The sequence below is a fragment of the Setaria italica genome, chromosome VII (assembly GCF_000263155.2).
Source record: "Setaria italica strain Yugu1 chromosome VII, Setaria_italica_v2.0, whole genome shotgun sequence".
Classification (NCBI taxonomy): Eukaryota; Viridiplantae; Streptophyta; class Magnoliopsida; order Poales; family Poaceae; genus Setaria; species Setaria italica.
In genome coordinates, this window is record NC_028456.1 from 12,188,821 (window position 1) to 12,210,556 (window position 21,736).

General features: G+C 45.2%; 1 protein-coding gene across 5 annotated transcripts; it reads left to right on the forward strand.

Annotated features, from left to right (window-relative positions):
• Nucleotides 1-1,467: 1,467 nt before the first annotated feature.
• Nucleotides 1,468-21,141, forward strand: LOC101780865. Of its 5 annotated transcripts, none has more exons than XM_004975133.3 (28): nucleotides 1,468-1,628; nucleotides 2,173-2,283; nucleotides 2,790-2,900; nucleotides 3,526-3,718; nucleotides 10,069-10,334; nucleotides 10,801-10,944; nucleotides 11,029-11,129; nucleotides 11,502-11,769; nucleotides 11,919-12,064; nucleotides 13,128-13,625; nucleotides 13,717-14,047; nucleotides 14,168-14,314; nucleotides 14,418-14,498; nucleotides 14,990-15,106; nucleotides 15,217-15,306; nucleotides 15,380-15,478; nucleotides 15,600-15,659; nucleotides 15,736-15,804; nucleotides 15,913-15,999; nucleotides 16,753-16,854; nucleotides 16,947-17,036; nucleotides 17,114-17,194; nucleotides 17,955-18,035; nucleotides 18,117-18,212; nucleotides 18,293-18,346; nucleotides 18,880-18,924; nucleotides 19,020-19,085; nucleotides 20,680-21,141. In XM_004975133.3, exons 2-28 carry the CDS (start codon nucleotides 2,236-2,238, stop codon nucleotides 20,689-20,691), a joined length of 3,483 nt encoding a protein of 1,160 aa, XP_004975190.1. In that variant the 5' UTR covers nucleotides 1,468-1,628; nucleotides 2,173-2,235; the 3' UTR covers nucleotides 20,692-21,141. The 5 variants fall into 5 exon arrangements, 4 of the variants coding, with proteins under 4 accessions (XP_004975190.1, XP_022683844.1, XP_022683843.1 ...); XM_022828107.1 differs by lacking the exon at nucleotides 1,468-1,628 and adding an exon at nucleotides 1,882-2,038; XM_022828109.1 differs by lacking the exon at nucleotides 15,217-15,306.
• Nucleotides 21,142-21,736: the final 595 nt, after the last annotated feature.

Below are 21,736 nucleotides of genomic sequence, written 5' to 3' on the forward strand. Positions count from 1 at the left end.
TGGCTATGAGACGTGACGTGGATCTTTCGAGGAGTCCTAGGGACACTCCACGGACTACCGGACTTATACTGTTTTAAGTGCGTTTTGGATAATTGCTATTCCAACAGCGATTAAGCGCATTTAAGCTAGTTTAAGTTGGGCGGTTCCGCCACAGGGCGCAAGGGGTCGGACGCGCCCGACCCCCCGTCGCAAGGCTCCGTCTCGCCCGACCCCGGGCGCTAAGGGTCGGACGTGTTCGGACCCACAGGATAGAGCTTCGCCTCGCCCAAGGACGTGAGCGGACCAGCAGAAGGGGGCGCAGATCTTGTGGGCCCCCACCAATCTCGTCATAAATGCAACCGATGGGATGCCCATGTCCAGAATATGGCTCTGACACACGGAGAGGCGCCTGCGTCCCCCGACATGACCCGCCGGAGCTTTCGGGCGGCACACTGCTACCACGACTGCACTGCTGCCACGACTGCGCCATCCTAACCCCCCACTGTAGCGTCTGTCATAGGGCACTCATCGCCCATGCGCCCTGACGGAGGAGGGCGCGCCGCCCGGTTTCCCGCTCGGCTTGGCAAAAAGGGCACATCGGTCGCGCCCCCCGGTCAGCACACGTGGCTACAGTGGTCAGCATTGCCCGCGATGTGCACGACCACAGTGGCCAGTTGTGACCACCAACTCGCACAGCTGCAGTGGTCGGCGGCCACGCACGACCCACATGCTTGACTACAGTGGTCGACCTCCAAGCCTTCAACGGAACCCAACGGCAACCACCCCTCCTTGGTGACCATGCTGACAAGACACAGAGACCAGGTGGGTAGGCGGCGTCCCCGATGGCTCGGCCCGTCTCCTTGTACTTTATCTCCCAGGCTTTTTTTTTACTTTCCCTTGCTCCTGACTCGATTGTAACTCCTGTGTCCTCCTTACGCTATAAAACGGAGGACCAGGGAGTCCAAGAAAGGGACGGCTCTCAAGGGAACCGAACAACCCCCAACTCACAACTCTTCCTCAGGAGCATCAGTACAAACCCACAGAAACTTGGGACCAGCTTTCCTCTCTCATCCGTTTGTAACCCCTACTACAAACTCTGCACGAGTAACACGAGCAGCCACCCACATTGGACGTAGGGCTATTCCTGCTCGAACCAGTATAAACCCCGTGTCCTCTCGTGCAACCATCCGAGCCTTACGCGCATAGAAAATAAATTTACTTACCGGAGTCTTGACCCGTGATTCTTGACAACGACACCGTCTCTCCAACCAATTATCAAGTGGGATCATCCGATGCCAAAAAAGAAGGATGACCCTATATGCTGTACCGTCCATTCCTTCCCTCCATCCGAACACACCTGTACTGTCCTTTGCGCCACAAGACGAAACGTCACAAAAACGTTCCATCGTCCCTAAAACTCGGCACCCGCTTTGAAACTCGGCACCCGCTTCCCACGCATCAAAAAAACGTCAATACCCTCCTCCCCTGGCCGCGCCGTCGAACACAATCGCGAGGCCTCCTTCCACACAGTTCCACGGGAGCATGTCGCTTCGGATTCATCTCGCGTAGCCGCCGCGCTCCTCCACGCTCTACTGTTCGCACAGAAACACGCTCCGTCCGGATTGGAGTGATTATTTCATCTACCGTTGGTTAGCGATCCCCTTAGCTCATGGATCCTTCTTTACTGCTTGCAATCCGTCCAAATCAGTCGTTCCTGCATCTTTACGATCCGGTCCCGGGTCCTCCCGGTCCTAGTTTGTTGCGATTCGGTGGTGTTATAGCTGAATCCCCTGTTTATCTTGTTCACGCTTTTTTCGTTGCCCGATCTGCATAGACCTAATGCGGTGGTTGGTCATTGGTGGCTAAAAATTCTTCAGCGGCGGAAAAATAGGGGCCGGTATCAAACGAACTGTCGCACACTAGCACCACCTCGCCGTAAACCCCCTTGTCCCCTCCCCTCCCGCTGGTCCTCCGTCGACTACCGCCGCCGCAGGGCTCCTCTCCTCCTCTCCCGTTCTGGTGGTGGGGGATGGGCGAGGTCTGATTCCTTGCTGCGTTGGTGAGGAGAAGGGAATTTGATTTTCTTCCGTTGCCCTAATTTCTCGATCGGACCCCAATTCCTCGTTTTTTCTATTCAGAATTTTTGTGCTGCATGGAGCCTTACTAATAAAATCCTCCGTGGGGTTCGTTTAGGTCCTTCTTCGGTGCGCGTGCTGTTTTGTTTCCGAAAATTCTGGGAGTTCGTCTGAATCCCCAATGGCCCAAGTGGATTCCGGCCCTGCCTCCATCTCCCTCGATCCACAGGTAGGCCTACGTGTTTTTTACCTTTTGATTTCTTTTCTATCTATCAAATGTGCACAGAATCCACCGCTTTGGGGTCGATTAGATGCTTCAAAATTAACTACCTAAACAGAACATGCTGCAATTGTTATGGCATTGATCAATAAAATAAAGTAAAAATGAAACGACCATCCAAAGAAGGTGTAGTAGACTTCTGAAATCCGGGCCCTTTGGTTTTGTGGCGCTCACCACTTATGCGTAGTTATACTCTTTATCTCTATAATTAATCATGTTCCCTGCCCTCCTATGTCCTGAGCATTTAGACTTCGTTCATTTGCCTCTGTAGAGGTTTGGTGCCCCTTCGATTAACCCCCCACCATCCTCTGTATTTGTGCAGTTACATAACCATCTTGTGTGTTTATGCAATTCTTGCTGCATGCTAATTTTTGAATGTCTTCATCAAAATTTTTCCTTTTTCCCTATCGAGAATCCTTTTAGACTGTTAGGTATATCTGATTGCTGTGTGACAGGTAAAAGAGAATGAGGAACATTACATGGGTTTGTTGGTGAAAGTGTCACTTCTGCTGGTCAGCAAGGATTTCCCACTTGAGGTCCAGTGCCATGGAGCTAAAATGATAAAGGTCTTTCTAAGTTCTTTCATTTATCTACAGTGTGTAATGTCACACTTGCGCATTAGTGCAGATCTGCAGGGTATAATTAATGCATGAATAATCATTCATCAATCATCACATGTAAACTCAACTAAATTATACAAAATAATTGGCGTGTACAATTAGCTAAAATGAAATCAATTTTCATCATCATGTCAAGCATCAAAAGATAACAAAAGTGTTATACCCAAGTTCCCACAGTGTATTGCTAGTACTTGGGGTGCATTGTTCTTGCTTGTGTTTATGACCTCTATGCTCATGGACTGGACTAGATAAAATATTACTAATTGTTTCTCATACATGGTTTGTTAGAATTTTAGCAATTAGTGATAAGCTGTGTTGAACTGCTGCCACCATTTGCTGTAGTTTGATGCTTGATTGGAATAAGATTGATAGGCCATGGCTGTTGGTTATGGTTTTTAAACATGTCCTTTAACTATATATGATCTGGTGTCCTTTATTCTAGCATATGTGGACCCAGGGGTATTGTTTTTAGGGTGACGTAACACTACAATTTGTATTGATAATGATTTGTTGATGTTACTAGGGTAATTATACAGTAACTATTTGTTTCTTTTTACTTGGGCATTTTCAGCATCTCCTAGAAATCAGGTGCGAGGACCTTAGCAGAGCTGATCTTCTAAATTTGAACCTAGCGCTGGTTAAGTCCCCCAATGAAGATCATACATTGAGAACAGCTGATCCTGGGGAACAGACCAAGCATGCAAGTAGTTTACTTCTGCTTTCTGTAAACAACAGCTCGAGAAGTTCAGCTGCGGAGGAAACAGGTGAATATATAGTAATATGATAATTGTTTGTCTGATGAAAGTTGGCCTAATAGGTCAGATTAATAATTGTTTGTCTGATGAAAAGTGGGCCTGATATGTCAGATTAATACTGAGGCCCTGTGTACTAGGAACTGGAAGAATATATTTCACTATTTTTCTTGACCTCAATTTTGTCTCCAGTCCAACGTCTGTGCCCCTTCTGCTGGATAAGTCTTTGCTGGTTGTCTTGCTTCTGGTCTTGAAGGACCAGCTGCTGTACTGGTCCTGCTGGTCCTCAAGGATCAGCTGTTGTACTAGGCCTTGTGCTGCTGGTCCTGCCTAGGACTGCAGCTGTTGTTGACTAGAGGACGGTGGGGCTGTAGCATATGCTTGCTGCAGCACCACCTTTGTCGACTACTTTTAGGGTAGGACAGTCCTAGGCATCTTAGACTAAATAGGACAGCATCAAAAAGGCATCTTAGACTAGCATATGCCTTGATGCTTGGCTGGTTGGCTGCTTGGCCAGCTATAAATATGTATCCCCAACCCTTGGTTGGACATGGTATTGTGGAAAGAAAACCCAGAAAATTGCCCCAACTCTTCCTATTGCCATCCTCTCGATGAGAGTTACAGTTCAGATCCTAACAACTGGTATCAGAGCCGTACTATCCTGTAGCTTGAACATCTCCTGCTCACAACCCTCCCCAGCCACCTTTCGTCCCCAGCCGGTAACAGAAGCACCGGCTGTCCCTGCTCACTCCTCTCCCTTTACACAGACGAGTGGCAGCTCGTCGGAAGTAGCCTCTTCCCCACGTAGCCCCCCGGTGGCGCGCTATGTCCGCTGGACAGTCTCAGCACTCGGTCTCCTCGAGCGCGCGGCGTCGACAGGAGGCCGAGCTCGCTGCGGCAGAGGAGCGTACCCGAGTGGCGGCGGAGACCGCTGCGGCGGCGGCAAGGGCGTCGAGGCTGGCGGCAGTGGAGCTGGCTGCAGCAAGGGCGGAAGCGGAAGCGGCGGAGGCGGCAGATGCTGCACGTTCGGCGGCAGCGGAGCTCGAGACTCTACGCGGCGGTAGCATCAGTAGCGCTACCTCTGCCGATGGCGGTACTGACGTAGAGCTCGTGCAAGCAAGGGAGGCGGCGCACGAACGGGCGGCGCAGTGGGCAGCCGAGCACCCCTGCGGGCGCGGCGGCGGCAGCCCAGACGGGTGTGCACGCGTCGGCGGCGCTCCAGGCGGGGGCGCGCGCGACGACCGTTTTCCTGGTGGACATGGTGACCGCGACTTCCAGGGCGACCCGCACATCGCCGTCGCATTGGAGGTCCAGCGATTGCGGGAGAGGGCTGCCCAGCTGGAGGCGGAGATGGAGTTCGATCGGCGGCACGGCGGCCGGGTCGACAGAGAGCGCGGCCCTTACAGGCAGCGTGGCTCTCCCTCCCCGGACCGCCGTCATGGTCGCCACGGGGCCCATGCTGTTGTCAGGGAAGTCGGCCCTGGTGGTGGGTGGCCTACCCTCACCAAGACCAACTACGTCGAGTGGGCCGTGGTGATGAGGGTGAGGCTCCAGGTGCGGCACATGTGGGAGGCAGTCCGGTACGGCGACGTCGACTACGATGAGGATCAACGGGCACTGGACGCCCTCATCGCTGCCCGCCCGAGATGCAGTTCTCACTTTTCCAGAAGCGGAATGCCAAGGAGGCTTGGGACGCCGTCGCTGCGGCACGCATCGGCAGCGATCGCGCCCGCAAGTCCACACTGCAGGCACTTCGCAAGGAGTGGGAGAACCTGGCCTTCAAGCCAGGTGAGGACGTTGATGACTTTGCTCTCCGTCTCAACACTCTGTTGCAGAAGATGGTGCAGTACGGCAACGACACCTACGGCGAGGAGAGAGTTGTCGAGAAGCTCCTCCGCTGCGTACCCGAGAAGTACAAGCAGATCGCTCGCTCGATCGAGTCTCTACTGGACCTCTCCAGGATGTCGATCGAGGAGGCGATAGGTTGCCTCAAGGTCGTCGACAGCGATGAGTCACAGCCTCCCTCAGGGCCTGTCATCATTGGCGGGAAGCTCCATTTCACTCAGGACCAGTGGGAGGCCCGCTAGAGTGATCGGAAGAAGGGGGAGCCTTCTTCCTCGACAAGCGGCCGCAGGCGCGGCAAGCCACGCAAGGCGCCCAAGGCTCGACAAGGTGCCGAGGGCGGCACGCGAGGAGGCGCCCAGGGTGGTGCTGGCGGCGCGTGAGGAGGCGCCTAGGGTGGTGCCGCCGGCGAGCACAGGCCGCCACGCGATGACACGTGCCGCAACTGTGGCAGGCTTGGCCATTGGGCCAAGGACTGTCGACAGCCAAGACGCGGCCAGGCTCACATCGCACTAGCGGAGGAGGAGGAGCCGGCTCTACTTCTGGCACATGCAAGCATCGAGCTAACTCCAGCGGCATCGGCCGCAACGGTTCTTCTCCACCTTGACGAGCCGAGGGCACACGCCTTCCTCGGTGACGGCTCCAGCAACGATAGGACTGAGGGGTGGTGCCTCGACACCGGCGCTACCCAGCACATGACCGGTCGGCGAGAGTTCTTCACCGAGCTTGACTCTAGCGTCTGAGGCATCGTCAAGTTTGGGGATGCCTCCGGCGTAGAGATCAAGGGCGTCGGCTCCGTCATCTTCACCGCCGAGTCTGGAGAGCACAGGCTGCTCATCGGAGTGTACTACATCCCCGCGCTGAGGAACTCTATCATCAGCCTGGGACAGCTGGAAGAGAACGGTTCGCGCGTGGTGATCGACGACGGAGTCATGAGGATTTGGGACCGTCGTCGTCGCCTTCTTGCCAAGGTAACCAGAGGCGCAAATCGCCTCTACATCCTTAACGTGTAGGTGGCACAACCCTTCTGCCTCGCTGCTCGTCGGGATGACAAGGCGTGGTAGTGGTACGAGCGCTTCGGGCACCTTCATTTCGAGGCCCTGAAGCGGCTCAGTGCCAAGGAGATGGTGCGAGGCCTACCATGTCTTGATCACGTGGAGCAGTTCTGTGATGTCTGTGTGTTGACAAAGCAGAGGCGGCTCCCCTTTCCCCAGCAGGCGAGCTTCCGAGCCAAGGAGCGGCTCGAGCTCGTGCACGGGGACTTGTGTGGCCCGGTGACACCGGCCACACCCGGAGGACGACGCTACTTCTTGCTGCTCGTCGACGATCTCTCCCGCTACATGTGGGTGATGGTCCTCGGCAGCAATGGGGAGGCTGCGAATGCCATCAGGCGCACGAAGGCTGCTGCGGAGGCGGAGTGTGGCTGCAAGTTGTGCGTGCTGCGCACCGACAACGGCGGCGAATTCACGGCGGCTGAGTTCGCGTCGTACTGCGCTGATGAGGGCATTCAGCGCCACTACTCCGCGCCGTACAGCCCGCAGCAGAACGGCATTGTTGAGCGGCGCAACCAGATGGTTGTGGGGATGACTCGGGCCCTCCTCAAGCAGAGGGGGATGCCGGCTATTCTCTGGGGAGAGGCGGTGGTGACGGCTGTCTATATCCTCAACCGCTCACCCACCAAGGCGCTCGACGGTAGGACGCCATACGAGGCTTGGCATGGGCGCAAGCCGGCGGTGTCCCACTTGCGGGTCTTCGGCTGCCTCGTGTTTGCCAAGGAGCTTGGCCACATCAGTAAGCTTGACAACAGGAGCACTCCAGGATTGTTCATCGGCTACGCGGAGGGTTCGAAGGCCTACCGCATTCTCGACCCGGAGACACAGCGTGTGCGCACAGCGCGCGATGTTGTGTTCGACGAAGGGCGAGGATGGGCGTGGGACAAGGCGGTGGACGACAGTTCGACTCCGACGTACGACGACTTCACTGTCGAGTACGTCCACTTCGAGGGAGCTCGGGGAGTAGGCAGCTCTTCTTCGCCGAGCGTGCCTACCCCAGTCCCCGAACCTCCACCGACTCCGACGCCTGCTACTCCGGTGTCGCCACGCTCTCCAGCCGCGACTTCAGCTGCGACGAGATTCTCGCCGGCACCACCACAGCCGGCGACGCCACGTACTCAAGCACCGACAGCCACCCCTCCGGGCACGCCTACTTCGACACCAGCTCATGTCAAGCACAACCCGGTGGAGTTCGCTACTCCGCTCTCTCACGACGAGGAGCGCATCGACGCGTACCACGACGGCGAGCAGTTGCGGTACCGTACGATGGAAGACCTCCTCGGCGACCAGCCGGTGCCGGGACTGGTGCCTCGCGACGTGGAGGCACAGTTGCACCTTTCATGCGACGACGGCGAACCTCGGTCTTTCGCGGAGGCCGAGAGACACGCGGCATGGCGCGCTGCGATGCAGTCGGAGATGGACGCGGTTGAGAAGAACCGCACCTGGGAGCTTGCTGACCTCCCTCGTGGTCACCGTGCAATCACCCTTAAGTGGGTGTTCAAGCTAAAGAGGGATGAAGCCGGTGCCATCGTCAAGCACAAGGCTCGCTTGGTGGCACGCGGGTTCGTGCAGCAAGAGGGGATCGACTTCGACGATGCTTTCGCCCCCGTGGCACGGATGGAGTCCGTGCGACTCCTCCTTGCGTTGGCCGCCCAGGAAGGCTAGCGCGTTCATCACATGGACGTCAAGTCGGCGTTTCTTAACGACGACTTGAAGGAGGAGGTCTACGTACACCAGCCGCCGGGTTTTGCGATCCCCGGCAAGGAGGGCAAGGTGCTGCGCTTGCGCAAGGCCCTCTATGGCCTGCGGCAGGCTCCGAGGGCGTGGAATGCCAAGTTGGATTCCACGCTCAAAGGGATGGGCTTCGAGCAAAGCCCGCACGAGGTGGCCATCTACCGGCGGGGCAATGGAGAAAATGCCCTGCTGGTGGGTGTCTACGTCGACGACTTGGTGATCACCGGCACCAAGGATGCGGAGGTGGCGGCGTTCAAGGAAGAAATGAAGGCCACCTTCCAGATGAGTGACCTGGGGCCTCTCTCCTTCTACCTGGGGATCGAGGTGCACCAGGATGATTCCGGGATCACGCTTCGACAGACCGCCTACGCCAAGCGCGTCGTGGAGCTAGCCGGGCTCACCGACTGCAACCCAGCTCTCACTCCGATGGAGGAGAGGCTGAAGCTGAGCCGCGACAGCATGACGGAGGAGGTAGACGCTACGCAGTACCGGCGTCTTGTGGGGAGCCTTCGCTATCTCGCCCACACACGGCCGGACTTGGCATTCTCCGTCGGCTACGTCAGTCGGTTCATGCAGCGACCGACGATGGAGCACTAGCAGGCTGTGAAGAGGATCGTCCGCTACGTGGCGGGGACCCTCGACCACAGTCTCTTCTACCCGAGGTGTCCCGGGGCGGCACACTTCGTCGGGTACAGTGACAACGACCACGCCGGCAACATCGACACTAGCAAGAGCACGAGCGGGATTCTCTTCTTCCTCGGCAAGTGCCTCGTTAGCTGGCAGTCGGTCAAGCAGCAGGTGGTGGCGCTGTCCAGCTACAAGGCCGAGTACATCGCGGCCTTCACTGCTTTGACTCAGGCGCTTTGGCTTGCCCGACTGCTCGGTGATCTCCTTGGCAGAGACACTAGAGCGGTGGAGCTCAGGGTGGACAGCAAGTCCGCTCTAGTCCTGGCAAAGAACCCCGTTTTTCATGAGCGGAGCAAGCACATCCGGGTGAGGTATCACTTCATCCGAGGCTGCTTGGAGGAAGGAAGCATCAAGGCGAGCTACATCAACACCAAGGATCAGCTTGCGGACCTACTCACTAAGCCCCTTGGGAGGATCAAGTTCCTTGAGCTCTGTTCCAGGACCGGGATGGTCCAACTTTCCCACAAGATGACGCACAAGACTTAGGGGGAGAATGCTGGATAAGTCTTTGCTGGTTGTCTTGCTGCTGGTCTTCAAGGACTAGCTGCTGTACTGGTCCTACTGGTCCTCAAGGATCAGCTGTTGTACTAGGCCTTGTGCTGCTGGTCCTGCCTAGGACTGCAGCTGTTGTTGACTAGAGGACGGTGGGGCTGCAGCATATGCTTGCTGCAGCACCACCTTTGTTGACTACTTTTAGGGTAGGACAGTCCTAGGCATCTTAGACTAAATAGGACAGCATCAAAAAGGCATCTTAGACTAGCATATGCCTTGATGCTTGGCTGGTTGGCTGCTTGGCCAGCTATAAATATGTATCCCCAACCCTTGGTTGGACATGGTATTGTGGAAAGAAAACCCAGAAAATTGCCCCAACTCTTCCTAGTGCCATTCTCTCGATGAGAGTTATAGTTCAGATCCTAACACCTTCCTCGTCTACATCAATTTTATCCTGTGAATTGTTTCATTAGTTTGGCAGGATGCCAACTCATACGCACCTACTCTATTGTTTCCCAAAGATTGCTAACTGTTATTCTCTTCCTTTTTCCCCAGTCGATGGTCATGCGCCCATCACTTATTTCGGATCGCGTACAAAGTCGGAGTATACGAGATTGATCTACATCTCAGAATCTGATAAAAGTAATCTCAGCAGCAGCAGCAGCACCACCTCTGGTACCAGATCCGATGGCACAAGATCTGAGACTGGTAGCTGGTGGAATAGTGAAAGCAGCAAGAGCAGTAATCTGTCTTGTATGAGATCCTTTGTATTGCCTTTCGATGACCAAGTGGACTATGATGAGAGTGAATTAGAAGTTCAGGTAATTCCTGTAATGTTTACGTGTATTTTCCTTAGATCTTTTTTGAGGATGTATGTATTTTCCTTAGCTCTTGCTTATGCGTATGTCACTTTTGTAGATCAATGGATCTGCATGTGACTAGATTTTTTTTTCTTTTTTGTTAGTTACATTTTATTGAACAAAATCACATATTTCTAGAACATTTTAATATTTAAGCTGGAACATTTTTTAGTCCGTGGAAACAATATTTTGCTGTTACCCAGGAACACAAGTTATAAAGATGGACTTGCACATAAGAAAAATTCTAGTTCAACTTTATATAGAGCAATTCACAAAACACATTTAAGGGATAGAAAAAGTGATTCATGCATAAATCATAATCAAGATCTAAATGATTATGGAGCAAATATGATTTTCTATTTAGTTTGGTCTCTGCATCAATTTAACCTTTACCATCCTTACTATTTGTCTTCAATTTGCATTACAGAGGCTCATGTCAATCGACATGTTTGAGAACGATGAAGTCGATGGTGATCCTGAGGATCAAGTTGTTCCTAAGGATCATGATGATTTTGGTAATAGGATTACCATCTCGAAAAAGGTTGCTGATATTGTTCACCCACGAATGTTGGTAAGTGTCCTTTTCATTCATCTGATACACTAGTATGCTATTAGTCTTATTCTCTTATTTAAAGTCGTCTTGTTGATGGTACAGGGTTTGGATGGAAAAGCTTATAGTCATCAAGTTAAGGCCTGTCTACTCTTTGCAGAGCATAACATACTGTGGGAAGCTTTTGTTATAATATCCCGTTTGAGGTATAGCATAATTATCTTTTGATTAAATGGAACTACTCTCTCTCTCTCTCTCTCTCTCTCTCTCTTCGCATGTGCGTGTTTATGTACTAAAGTCTAAAGTATGCTGTTAATTGATTAAAATTGACTAATATGTATAAATATTTCCTTTCATAGACTCTACAATGTGCGAGAACTTTCACCATTGGATACGCCCTGTATGGATAAATTTGTTTAGATCCAAGAATAGAATGATATTAGATTGTCTTTTGTAATTTCTTCAAAAGTCAGCTAATGATTAGAGTTATACCTTAAGACATTCTTTATGAGTAGGGATAATGGTCGCAACCATCTTTGCATTAGAAAGTAATTCTTTACTTCTGAATTTCTTTGTAGGGACACCATGTACAAAGGCATACTTCCTTGGTTGCTTAATCCTCTCAACGTAATATGGACCCAACCAGATTGGGAGAGTACATTTCTCTCTGATGGATTTGGGCTATCATGTCTGTTTTCTGATGGTAGTTTCTTGAAGATGGTTTACAATGTTGTAAAGTTCTATGAGGATGAGCTCAAAAGAAGCATAGAAGAAGACTTCACTGAGAAGCAATCTTATGATACTTCCTCTGTATCCCTTCACTTGTTCCTTCCTTTGTTACTGCAGGTATAAGTTAAATTGAACTTTAAGTTTTCCCCAAATTAAGATTGTAAGAACATAACTGAGTAGATGCACATACTAATTCATTTGTTTATTTCCTATTTCTGGATAACCTCTACATTTATCATGTTTGATATTTAATATTTTATCTTCAGTTACTTCGATGCATACACGCTCTCTGGAAAGCTCAAATTGCTTGCAATCTGTCTGAAGAACTTGAAAAGGCTAAAGCTCTGAATTGTGAGGAAGATTCCCAACAGAACAATGCAAGAAAATTGTTAGATGAAATCAGAGAGTGCGGGTGAGTATGTTGGTCATAGCAATTGAAGTGTTACTTCTATTGGCTACTTACCTTTTTTTCATTTCATATTAGAAACACATAAATGCCAAACAATAAAGTGCTGTTGAAATTGTGGGGGGACTAACAGGAACCTAAAAATGATATAATATCATTTTATTTTTTATGTTAGGTCCATTTTATGTACTTTGCTTTTATAGAAAACACCACAGTGCACATTTGTACCTAACTTATCCCTTTCATAGTTTGTCCTGGTTGTTGTGTTTAAATTGCAGATAGGTGTTCTACTAAACTTTTATTTCCTGTACTATCTTTCATTGAAATAAACTTATTTTTGTTATGTAAGTACAGTGATTTTTATGTCCACATACCTATGTCATCTTTAAATGTATGCACATTTGCCCTCATGCTGGTACATATTGTAAGTTGGATGGTGGTATTTTTGATCCATTTTACAGCATTAGAACAAAAGGATGCCCATATAATGAAATTAATGGACTTGGACAATTTTTTTATATGATTTAGTAGTGAAATGGAAGCATACGTCCATGTTCTTGAAATGTCATGTCTCTATAATGAGGATTGTGAACAATGCTGGTAGGGAAGAGGAGGTGAGTGGGAAGGGTTGTGCTGATCATCGTAGGTCCTACATATGGATTGGCACCAATTGGACAGCAGAGAATTAAATCTCAATAGATAAATTGGTAATCAACCAAAAGATATAACTTGGTAATCAATCAGCTAAATTGAAATTTTGATCTGCTATGCCATCACCGTCAGGCATTGTCGCTTTCTGCTGGCAGTGTCCCCCTTGATTGAGCATTTAGATGACATATTTATTCTACGATCTATTTGGTAGTTTGGTACTATGCACTTTGTGACTAATTTCAATATTGCATTTTTATTAATTGCAATATCACCACTTCATTTTTGGCTCATTTATTTTTTATAACATGGCGCTGTAATTTCTGAGAAGTCTATGATTTTAGTCTAGTCTCTTTTTTTTTTGTAATCCTTTAGTAACTGGCTATGGAACTACTTTCTTCTGACCTATATGTTGTTGCAGGTACAGAATCATAGGTCTATGTATGTCTCTTAATGGAGCATTTGATGAGCTCTTGGACTGTTCATATTTAACTGTTACTTTTATTGATTTTGATTCGATGGAGTTTAGGCATCTGAGCAAGCTTATCCATCTTGTTCTCCTTCCATTGGTCAAAAGCTGCCCTCGCAAATTCTGGAAGGAATGGATGTTGAATCTCCTTGGACCCATACTTGAGCACTGTGAGGATGTACTGTATTATGCTTGGTTCAGTCTTTTGCACGAAGGTCGAGCTAAAGTTTCTTATTACTTTGGCAAACTTCCTGGATCAGCAGAAAGTATCCAGGAGTTGGAACACACTATCTTACTTCAGTTCACACGTGATGTTTCTCAAATTTTTGGAAGTTCATCTTCCCCTGAGTTAAACAGTGGTCTCTCACGCAAATATTTTGAAGATGTCAGTAATGAAAAGATGACTTCTTTCCAAGATTTGGAATCATTAGCATCATATTCTCTTATTGGGTACACGAATTTGTTTACCTTAATTTCAATTGTATTTAGTTTTATTAAATATAAACATAGAAGAACACTTAGATCTGTCATTTTATTGCAGGTATCTTTTAATTAATGGTTGCTTTGGGAGATTAAGGATGAGTCTTTTTGGGTATTGGGTGGATGATGAAGCAGCCACAAAAGCTATTCCCTTTTGCCGCACTTTGGTTCAGCTTGCAGGCGTTAGTAAAGATGAAGGACTTAGGCTGTTTGTTTCAGATGAACTGCTTCCATCTGTCATCAAACGCCTAGATGATCAGCTACCATGTGCAATCAGACACCTAAGTTGCAAGTTAAACGTAACTAGAAGTGATAATGTTAACCGGGATCTTACCATCCTTTCTCAAGAACTGTACAACTATTTGTCCAGCAATTTTTGTTCACGAAGTCAGGTGACTAATGATTTAATTAAAATTAAATTAATCACAATTCAAAGGGCAAGAAGTGTCCATTACCAGCACATGTTGTATAACTTAATGCAAGTCACTTTGCTTGTTTGTAAACTGCACTAGAATCTCGTCGCTGAATACAAGGACAGAGAAAATGCTGCAGATGACTTCACGTGTTGGTTGGCAAAGCTAAAGGAAGATTTTTATTTGAAGGCATGCTGTGCTGCTCCTGAGGAATTTATAGGGATGGAAGTAGAATGGAATTGGGAGGTTAGTTCTCTTATTTATCTTCTATTTTGGGCATCTCAGTGTTGAACAATGAGGTATTGTTTTGGTTCTTATTTTTTCATTAATTTTCTTATATTTTATCCAGTTTGAAGATGAATTTAGAAGATATCTTCCCGTTTATATTGATATGTTGAAAGAAGTTGATGCAATGGACAACACGTTAGAGGTATTGTTATTTTAATTCAATAAATATAAGTGTTACATGAGGGCCAGAGAAATGCTTATGCTTGCCACATCTGAAGCTGATGAATTGATGGTGTTTATGGAGTTTATGGATAAGTGACATACAATAGTTATTATGTTAGTCATCGTCTATGTGATTGTAGCTTGCATGCATAAATATAATTTTCCATGAGTACCGAGAAGAGGTTATGTGAGAAAATGTTTACAAATAGTTTAGATACTTAACATTCGATATTTTTACTACCAAATGACTTGTTTATTAATATGGAATTTGTGAGTTTAGAACAATGACAACCAAAGCAATGGTGTTTCCTTTTTAATTAAAGGTGCTCCTTCAAGCTTTATTAGGTTAATAAATTATAAAAGGATGGATGGTTTGAGCTAATTCAAGATAGTCATCTCTTTGTTTGTTGAATACTACAATTGGATTTGTGCACAAGATGGGTTTCTGGATGATTAAATCTACATTCGCAGCTTGATTATTTGGACAACGGATTTCTCCTACAGAAATTGAGGCCTGAATTTAAACTGAAGTATGCCATTAACGATATGGAGCACCCTCATTTAAGGACCATCTCTGATATGCGAAGAGTACGTATATGTATATTGCTACATCAACTACTAACTTGTGCATATTTACATATAATGATGCATATGTATATACTAACTTGTGCATATGTATGCATATTTTATTAATGAAGCGAAAGTTTAATTCGATGATTCAAGTTATAAATCACAAAACAATGTTTGAGATTCTTAGCAAACTCATTGATCTCACTCCGTACATTAAGGTACTTCTCTCTCTATTTTAGTTTTCATCAATTTCATGCAGCATGATCTATATTTTATATTATTCTTTTTCAGGGTTCTAACTATCCTTATAGTGTGATTGATCATCTTGAACAAAATCCTGAGGCACTACCCAGTACTTTTGATGCTTACGATGTGGAAGAGTCAGTTCATGTGAGTGTTCGCCTTGATAATTCTTACTTTTAGTTTTCTTTATAGGATCCCTGTTAATTACTCTATTTCAAGATCACTATACTGATACTTCTCCAGGTCTAACCATTTCTTTTCCTTTCAGTTCCTCATTGATTCTGTGCTGCATATCTGGGAGCCTCAGTTTCATCCTCTGATCCGTGAAGTAATTTGTGGACAACTAAGTAGTTTCCGTTCCTTTTAAGTTTCCTTAGTATTGCAATAATGCTTTTATTTTGTAGGGACACAAAGATTTACTTCTATGGATAATTGGCCAGTTAACCAAGGCGAAAGAATTTGAAGATTTTAAGGTTTGCTCTTATAATGTTTTGGAGTCCTTTTTAGAAATTCAGCGAAATCAGAATTGCTTTTTTTTTCTTTTTGGCCACTAGTACTCCCTTATTCTTTTTCCTTTTCAGCCACTAGCACCAGAAGTGGAAGACTTCCTACCACATTTGAGACCTTATGCAATGTTCTATATTTTGACGAAGCTGAAAACATCTCTGGTATGCCATTGGGTTTCCAAGTTCTTTTTTTTTCTCTGTCTGCAGAATATCTGTTATTTTGTTTATTTATGCTTGGGCATAATGACTTTGTGTCATGTTTTAGTTACCAGTTCACATTTCATATGTCGGTAGCATCTCTTAACCCAATTGGTGCAATGATGTTTACTATGTTGCTGTACACAAGTATCACTGTGGAGTTTGCTAGGTTCGATAAATCTGCTTGTTGCATTACATAATTGCTGTGTTGTGCTTTTGTTTATTCCGTCCGGCTACTGTGGTGGCCAAAAACTTATTACCCATTAGCACAATGCTCAGTGATGCCTGGTTATGTTGAGATTAGTCCCATGCAGTAACTTTTAGTAGTTTGAGAGTGCTTGGCAAATATTCATGCCATTTTTATCTTGATTTCCTGGTGAAGTACTTTGAGAGTGCTTGGCTAAATACTACGCCATTTTTATGTTTATTTCCTAGTGCTTACTTGTACATGATTTTCAATTGGATAATTTCATGCAAGTTTCGCTTCCCCTCCCCCTTACTGAAAAGCAAATATTTTCTTGTAGGGTGGTCAACTTGTAAGTTGTAAGCTGATCTTTTAATCTCCCCACCAGTTTCTGTTAAATTGTTTGTGGTTCTAAAACATCATCTTTGCATGCCTTACTATCTGCATTTTATTGATGTTCTTTTTCTTGTAGTTTGCTAAGTTACTTAGAAACTAAGAAAGATCATTTTTTAAAACTGCGTCTGTTTCTTCAGTATACTACTGCTGAAGTGCAATTACACATGCACGAAGAATATGATGACTATTTGGCCTCTGGTAAACTGGATGACTATATCTACGAGTCCATGCGTTTAGAGGTATAACATTTTGTTTAACTATGTCATGTACATGTAAATATGTTCCAGCAGTTTCATACAAAACTTCAGAACTTATGTTCATCTTTTTGCAGGGTAATTTTTATGAAAAAGACCTTGACAGTTGGGCAGTGCCACATCAGTTCTCAGATTTGGACCATGGTCTTATTAAATTATCTCTCAAGGTGCTAATCATATTCTAGAAGTATATGGAAGTTATTTTTTGGTGAATTTTTCCTTGACAAGTGTATTCTTTTTGTAGCGAAGAGCTGCAATTGTGCAAATAGATCGTCAAGTTCGCGCATATTTGAATTGTCTAAGATGTCTCATGGAAGATGATTTGGTATGGGAGCAAAAAAGAAAGACAAGAAACATAGTGATAATATATTCTGACTATGCACACAAAGAAGACTTAATATTTGTTTATTGCTTTGCAATATAATTGTTAACCTAAACACTTTCTTGAAACTCTTTGTTGAATCTGAAAAAAATCACTGGAGTACAATGCACAATTATTGAAGTAGGCGCAGTTTTGTACAAGATAATTTATTTTGTTGTTTTATGTTCAGTTGAAAAAACAGTTCCTAGTACAAGGTGGGTGGATACATATTACTTCTTTACAGAATATATGAAACACATAGGCACTTCAACTTTCTTTTTCAAGTGACTAGTATCCTGGAATCTTGCCGAGCCCCGCTTTTTTATCCTTCCATACAATATCTTGCCATTTGATGGTTTATGCATAGATTAGGGTGAATCATATAACTGTGTTTTAGTGGATGTGAGCTTTCGAACTCAGCAACTAGACTGGGTTCAAAATGTTCTGTGTGGAATGTTTATGAACCTAGGAAGTATGTAAATTTTCCTATTCCCTGAAGTAACATGAGTTGATAAGATTCAATATACATGCTAGTATCTGACACAGCAATTTTTAGCAAAAGTATCTAAATTATCATATAGACATGAATAACTAAACAACATTTAATTGTTTCCTCATTTATGTATTTAGCTTTAGAAATCTAGCAAAGTTTGGGAATATGAACTCCTTTTATGACCTTTATTTCTTGATTAACTTGATTCGAAAATTTTACTGTACGTTTCAGCGTAAAGATCGTCTCACAAATTTGATGAGTGAGCTTGAAGCGGCTGGTTTTTTTGACATTGACAATTGCCGTATCAATTGGGTATATGTTTTTGCACAAATAAGTGATACCTTCTATGTTCAGCACTTTCATGTGTATCAATTGTATCAATTGCTTATGTAGGAGAAGAAGCATTTCACAGAGCTTGTTGATAAAGTCAGTATTGAAGTTTTCGCAGAGCATTCTCTTCCCAGACATTACGTTATTCGGGGGATCATTGTAAGTTTTTTCATGGCCATTTATCTCTTCTGTTTGAACTTAAAAGTAATAATACCAGGTACAAATTCTGCAAATTTCAGGATTATAGAACAATAACACTGTGGAGGGATCGGACTCAGCGATCCTTTGAACAGGTGGTATACACTGGAGCTTCTATGAATATTTTATTATTTCTGTTGTAGTCTTTAACACCCTAGGGCCAACAATTTTCTGATCTTAGCTGTTGTCAATGCAAACCATGCGCCACACACTAACAATGTTCTTTGGTAATAATCTTTCTCTCGCAGAAAAGTTGAATTGCACCTGCCAATTATTATGTTTTGTTCTCTTGACTTTTTATCTTTATATGCTATAGATGTGCATGTGAAAACTCTTATGGGATATCACCTCCACCAATAATTGAGCTGAGGTGATGCCAATGTTAGTGTGGTCATTTGGTTGTAGGTTTGTTTTTTCTGGTGATTTTTTTTCTCCAACACTCAGGAGAGGGGTTTTTTTCCCGGCCTTGGGGGGGACTTTTGTGTGTCATCTTAGGTTTCTGTTCTTCTTAAAACAATGATACGTAGTTCTCCTGTGCATTTGAGAAAAAAATTGAGCTAAGGTGTTAGTTTGTCTTTGACTAACGGCCTTCAATTGATTATCAAATTTATTGGTTCATTTCTTTTAGGTTGTTGGTGAAGCATGTGAAAGATTGACTGCATATCTTCCTCAGGTGCAGATATGGGGAATGCCTTTTCTTTTTTGGGAACTGGTGTAGTTCAATAATAATGTGAATAATAACTTAGCATGCATGTAACTTTGTTTCAGTTTTGGAGAGATACACGGCACTATACGCATAACTTCTATGAAATTGTTCGAGAACCCCTAGAAAAGGTCAGTATCCTCTCTTTCCCTCCTTTATGAGCCCAAGGAATAAGTTTAGGATCCTAAGTGGCTACAGAGTTCAGATCATGCATATTAATAAAGGTGAATATTGTAGGTCATATAATTAAGGTCACTGACTAATTAGACTGACCAATTTACTGAAAGGTCTGGATTTGATATGTTACTATGCACGATAGAGGCCACAATTATTGCCTTAGCTCTACTATGTTTTTATTATGTTCTAGAATTTATCGGATGACTAATCATGCTTTTCTGATTTATTCAAGTTGCGCAAGTGATAATTTTATGATACTCCCAACACTCTTAAATATATGACATTTAGGATAAGATGATAAGTTCATACGTTACATATTTAAGAACGGAGGTAGTACACGTTATGAGCTATGGAATTCTTTACAAGGAGATGACTGTTTTCGTCATTCAGGGTGCAGGGGGCTGAATTAAGTGGTTTTTGGTGTCTGTTTCTGCTGTCCTCCGTTTCTAATAAACCTTAGGTCTAATCATACCCCATGCGCCTAAGGGAGTGTGCTCTTTGATCGAGCTGAGACTTTAGATTCCATTCTGTTTCATTCCTGGATGCAAGGAAATATTTGGGACAAGACTAAGGGAAAGAGAATGTATGAGACTTCACGAGCCAAGTTCTTCCAATGTCTGTCCTGTTTTAATTACTGAACTCAAAAGGGCTATTATCAGGTAGATTAATGTGCAGTGGCAATTAAGATTACTTTTCTTAGATCGTACCTAGAGGATTTTGTTGTTTTGGTTCCTGTGGAGACAATGTGATGATGGTTCAGACACGAGGTTGCAGCTGCAGCTGTCATAACAGGTTGTTTTCCGTTGGTATATTCCTTCAGACCTATGTCTAGCTGTCTTCACGATGTCCCAGCCTAGAGCACATCCTCTCCAAACTTGTAGATCCACAATGAGTTTGAGGGAAAGGGGCGGGGGTTCTTCTTCCCATTCTGACACTGTTGTATATGTCTCCATAGATTGGGATTTCTTCCCTACAGTGTACAAGCTGGGTTCCATTTGATGTTAATATTGACAGTCAATGATTGTTTAAAATTCAGAGAATCTGCCACTTAGAATTGGATACCTGATAACCAAGTAAAGTTGTTGTAATGTTAAATTGGAAGTGAAATTGAAATTCCTTTTCTAAGTTGATTTTTATTTTTCATACTTGTGCGATGCAAATTTCAGACAAGGAACTGTAAGGAGTCTTTTGTCTTCTGTATATTATCCTTTATTCGTTTCCCAAAACTGTGTAATTTTGTGATATATGAAGCTTGTTAAATTGTTATACACTATTATTGCTACTGGTCCAAGTCTCCATGAAAATACTACGAGCAACATAATCAGCCCCATAAAAGCATTTATTTTTCATATAGCTAGTTCAATCACATGAATCTGATGTTCTGACAAATGCAGTTCCCATGTTTTGTGAGTGTGACTTGATATATGCTTGTGGAATTGGACATGGTCCACAATTCAATAGATTCAAGACATTTAGTTTTGAGCTTGTTGCATTTATTTATTTTTTCTCATGTCAGTTGGTCGAGTATTAAAAGTTATTTTTCACCAGCTCTTCGTGTAGGGTGACTGGGTGAGGGTCATTGCCTCGTTGCTGCACCAAATCTGGAGCACATATTATTGTTTGACCAACCAACACCTACGATCTTTGGTGCTGTCAGTACAGTAAGCAGGCGGAGCTTTCTAATCCTCTATGCATGATCATAATTGTAATATCTTTGTTTGAGAGGGATGACTTGTAGGATATGAACTGCTTATACTGACTGCAGCATCAGCAATGACTATAAAACATTTTCTGTAAGTCTCAGGCTAACTGTTTTAGTTTACAGAGGAGCACTGCATCTGAGTGTTTTAATATCTGAGATACACAACTCTTTTCACGAGGTTTATGTAGTTCAACTATGTGGATGTGCTCTCCTCTTGCTGTGGTTGGTGGAGAATCTTTGTAGCATATGTGTGCTCTGTGAATGCTTGTTGCTGGTGTTGAGAATGGAAAACTCAAGAAGTTTGTATATATGCAAATTTTGGTCACAAACCATCCGTAGTTGATTTTGGTTGCATACATAAACCATCCGTAGTTGATTTTGGTTGCTAAGTTTTTCTGGTTCCACATCATCAGGAAATTAAGAACCATTGGTTAGAACACATCAATGGACATGCCAATGAAAACCCATTTGTTGAGGCGAAGGTCCAGGGGACTTATATTGATATGCATATTTCACCGAGTACAGATCATCAACAGTTAATTTCCGATCAACTGTGCAGTCGTATTCTTCCCGTCAGCTGAACTCCTTGAATCATCTCCCATCAACTGCGCAGTCGTATTCGTTCTACGTAATCCACAGTGTAGTTCTTTCTCTAGGCTAGCTTGAACAGATTTGGTGCCATCTCTTTGCTCTGCAGCATCTGTCATGCTAGGTTCTTGCTTGCCTGATTTTCATTTTGATTCTTGTCTGATTTTTCATTTTTTGTGAACAACGCAGCAGGCGTTCATTTCATTATGATAGAAGAAAACGCAAGCTGGAATACATTAACCCAAACCAGACCAGATAAGCACCCCGTAAAGGAGCTCCTGGAGCTTAGAAGCACCTGCTATGCACCACAAGGTG

Bases quoted from the DNA above. Each gene is read 5' to 3' on its own strand.
- LOC101780865 (XM_004975133.3), top strand. From the start codon at position 2,236: ATGGCCCAAGTGGATTCCGGCCCTGCCTCCATCTCCCTCGATCCACAG. The intron at 16,000-16,752 runs GTATGCCATTGG...CTGTTTCTTCAG, and splicing joins CGAAGCTGAAAACATCTCTG to TATACTACTGCTGAAGTGCA. The intron at 18,925-19,019 runs GTGCAGATATGG...ACTTTGTTTCAG, and splicing joins TGACTGCATATCTTCCTCAG to TTTTGGAGAGATACACGGCA.